General features: G+C 42.8%; 1 protein-coding gene across 1 annotated transcript in view; it reads left to right on the top strand.

Moving 5' to 3' along the window:
- Positions 1 to 87: 87 nt before the first annotated feature.
- Positions 88 to 3,435, top strand: part of GABARAPL2 (GABA(A) receptor-associated protein-like 2) — a gene marked incomplete at its 5' end in the record, with an annotated part of 7,504 nt that continues 4,156 nt past the window's right edge. The window contains one exon of the mRNA XM_010078276.1: positions 88 to 143. Within this exon, the coding sequence (XP_010076578.1) occupies positions 88 to 143 (56 nt within the window). The remainder of the gene's footprint in view (positions 144 to 3,435) is intronic.

The following is a 3,435-nucleotide window of genomic DNA, read 5'->3' as shown; positions in this document are numbered from 1 at the left end:
CTCCCGGCCCTGTGGGTGCTGCCCTCTCTGCCGCGACACCGGCGATGCTGTTACTGTGCCGTGCCTAATTACGAGTTTTGTTCGCAGAGCACAGATGTGTCGAGTCGGCAAAAATCCGAGCCAAATACCCTGACCGTGTCCCGGTGAGTAAGCAAGCCAGCTTCATCCGAGTACTTAGAGGCCAAGGTGGATAAGCTGTTTCCATCCTGCCCTCTCTTCTTTGATCAGATCCTGCTAAGTAAATTCATCATCCCTTTTGTGTCTTTAGATGTTTTAAAGAGGCCCCAAACACATCTGACTAATCCAACATTCCCTCCTCCCTCTCTGTGCGTATTGACAAGTAAGCAAGAGCACCTGACTTTCTAAACACTTTCCAGGCATATTTATGGTTTATCAGAGTCCTGTTTTCTTCTAATGGCAATTCTATCCTAACAAATACCTTCAGTGTCTCAAGGATTCATTTCTGTGCCTGATCCCATGAAAGATCGTACATTCTTTAAACCTTGACAATCTTCTGTCCTGCCTATATGAGGAAGGTGATTTTCCCTGATGTATTCCACGCTTATAACTAGTCTTATCATGGTGAATCTCCCCCTGCAAACCCTGTTGTTTGAAAAGCCAGTGCAAATGGTGACCGCTCCTTTCTGCATTAATACCTACCTACGTGCTAAATACCGAATGACCTCTGTTCTTCACTCTGCAATCCCATCTACTAGGTTTCAGTCAGTGAAATGACCACACTTCACATCCTTATGTAACACCCAGCAACACATCCACATTCTCAACTTATCTGCTTGTGAGTGAAATTTCCCACGTCCCACCTGACCACATGCCAGTTGGTGCCACTCCTGTCTGACCTCTTGGTAAATAACCCATCCATTAGACAACACAGCCCAGAGAAGAACTTCTAATCCCACTGACTTTCTCTGGTAATGAGTTGCACTTAGCCACAGCATCTTCTGCAGCTGCAGTCCTTAGCAGGCTGATCCAATCCTTGCCCTTCTCTGCTTGGCTAACTGCCCCCTCATATATGTAGACTACAGCATGCTGATGACCTTACATCTCCACAGAGGTCTCTTTGTCCATTTCAAGAACATCTTTCGTAACTGTAGGGAAAAAAAGAGACCTTGAAACTTACAGTGCAAGTCAGAATTACATGATGCTGTGTCAGGAATGGACAGCAAGGTGTGGATGGATACAGGAATCAAATCTCAAATTGCAGTGTGATGGTTTGTCTGTGCCGATACGTATTTTCTGCTTGATGATTCAGATTGAGCCCTGTACCTTCCGCAGAATAGCTGGTTTCAAATATATTTTTGGCATTTTAGTTTTTTCAGATTTAATGTATGTTTCCTGCTTTCCAGGTTATAGCCTGCATCCAGAGTGACGCAGGTCAAAATGACTTCAACTCTCAGCTGGTGTATCTGTCTACCTGCATTTAGAGATGTTTCATCTGTTCAAACCTATTAAAATAAGCATAGCCAGCCTCTGTCCCAGGTCAGACCTTTTAGGAATAAAATGGGAGGTGAAAGAAATTAATGCTTGCTAAGCACTGCAGTATTAAATTTGCCTGAGGAATCAAGTGGTCTAAGGGTTAAAGGCATCTGTAAGTTTTACTAGAAGCAGTTCACCAACAGCCGTGACTTCCAGTTACGACAGTTTCTGCCTTATGAAGCTAAGATGCCTAGTGTGTTATTGTAATCTTTTAAAAAAACCCTATTGGTTGTTAAGGCTTCAGTATTCCTTTCGGGCTGTTCTTGGTTCTCTTTACAGTTCCCTCATACTAAATGTCCAGGAGCAGCTACTATGCCCTCCTTCTGTTTCTATAGGCAGAGCTGAAGAAATTTTAAGGAAAACCCTCTCCAGACCATAAAATAGCATATTTTGTAAATTTACTTGAGAATTACCTGTATGCTGTAGCAATGGGGAATGCAGAGCTAAGGAATGGAGACACTGGACCTCTTGTAAGCCTCATTCCCCACCATGCTGCATTTTTCCTTCAAGAACTAGCCTGTGTGGAGCAATAAGCACTGGGTCCTTTCCACAAGTAATGCTTAATTCTCCTTCCTCCTGTACCTGTTCCTTTTTTGGTTTTGTTTGTGGCCATCTTTCCATCCTGTAGTCAATTTCTAATTTCCTAATGTATGAAGTAAAATACGCTAATGCCAGTTCAGCATAATACAAAGCAGAGAATAGCGTCAGTGAGTCCTACCTTGACAACAATAATACAGTGGAACAAACAATATGCCTTAGAGTGCAGTTATATTCAGAATAACAGGTTAAGAAAAAAATTCTGGTTTCCAGTGACAAAATCAGTATGTCATTGCAGACCTGAGTCCACAGACATCCTGAAGTAGTGATTAACATAGGCAGTCTTTTTTCAAAGTTGCAAACAAAGGCCTGTTGATCTGCAAACATCATCTTATCTAGGCATCTCTGCTTGGATTCCTCCGTGCTTTCTGTTATGAAACACTCCCAGTGTAGGCAGAGAATAGCCAGGTTCCTTTGGTGGCCTAGCAGCAGGAGCATGGATTGTGATTTTTTTTTTTTTAATTGGATTTTTTTCCTTACAGCCTGCTATTTCATCTGGCTCTCAGTAATATATATATAGCTAAAACCTACACTTCATTAGTATGGCTTCACTGTCATCCTGTAACTTTATCCAATCAACTGAAATGGTAATATAGTTTTTAACATCAGATGCATACATTGCTGGACTGTCTGGCAGTGTAAGTATGGTCCAGCAGAGGCACACAGACGAGATCACATTACAGCACCTTTATGGTGATATGGTGGAGTGCTAAACCAGCATCCTTGTCAGGCCGGTTGGTATTTCAGAGTTACTGCAGCCATGCTCCTTTTCTCTTCCTTGAGGCATTGTTGCGCCTGGCTGAAATGCTTGGTGGCTGCCTGTGGGAAGTCAACAATAATTGCTGTTATTAATTACTGAAATTCATACAGCATGGCTGTCAAATCAAAAGCAGTACTGCAAAGCACTGTGAGCAAAGCACTGTGAAAAATTAACACGTGGTCTATGGTCAGCTAGACCCTTGCATTATACCACAGCTCACACTGCAGCGCTGTCGGAGCTGCGGCTGTGTTCAGCTGTAACGTGGCTGCTTCAGCTCTGCACTGAGTTCCCTCATGTGCCTCTGCTTAGCATGACAGTTTCTGATATACTGGTACGTGTTCTGTAATGCTATGGTATGCTGCACGGATGAATCCAAAAGACTTCAGGGAGGGAAAAAAAAAAGTATTAATGAATACTCTAATGCTCTAGGTGGAAGCCTGAGAGCCATTTTGGCATCTCCAGCTTGTGCACAACAGGGGAAATGGCAGATTAGATACTAGACTGTGCTGGTGGTTCTCCCTCCCCATTTACCTAAATATTGATTTATCTTCAGTGTTACTGAAATGTATTTCTAATCTTTCTTC

Source organism: Pterocles gutturalis, unplaced genomic scaffold (genome assembly GCF_000699245.1).
Source record: "Pterocles gutturalis isolate BGI_N339 unplaced genomic scaffold, ASM69924v1 scaffold43853, whole genome shotgun sequence".
NCBI lineage: Eukaryota > Metazoa > Chordata > Aves > Pterocliformes > Pteroclidae > Pterocles > Pterocles gutturalis.
This window is presented reverse-complemented; position numbering and strand designations above follow the sequence as displayed.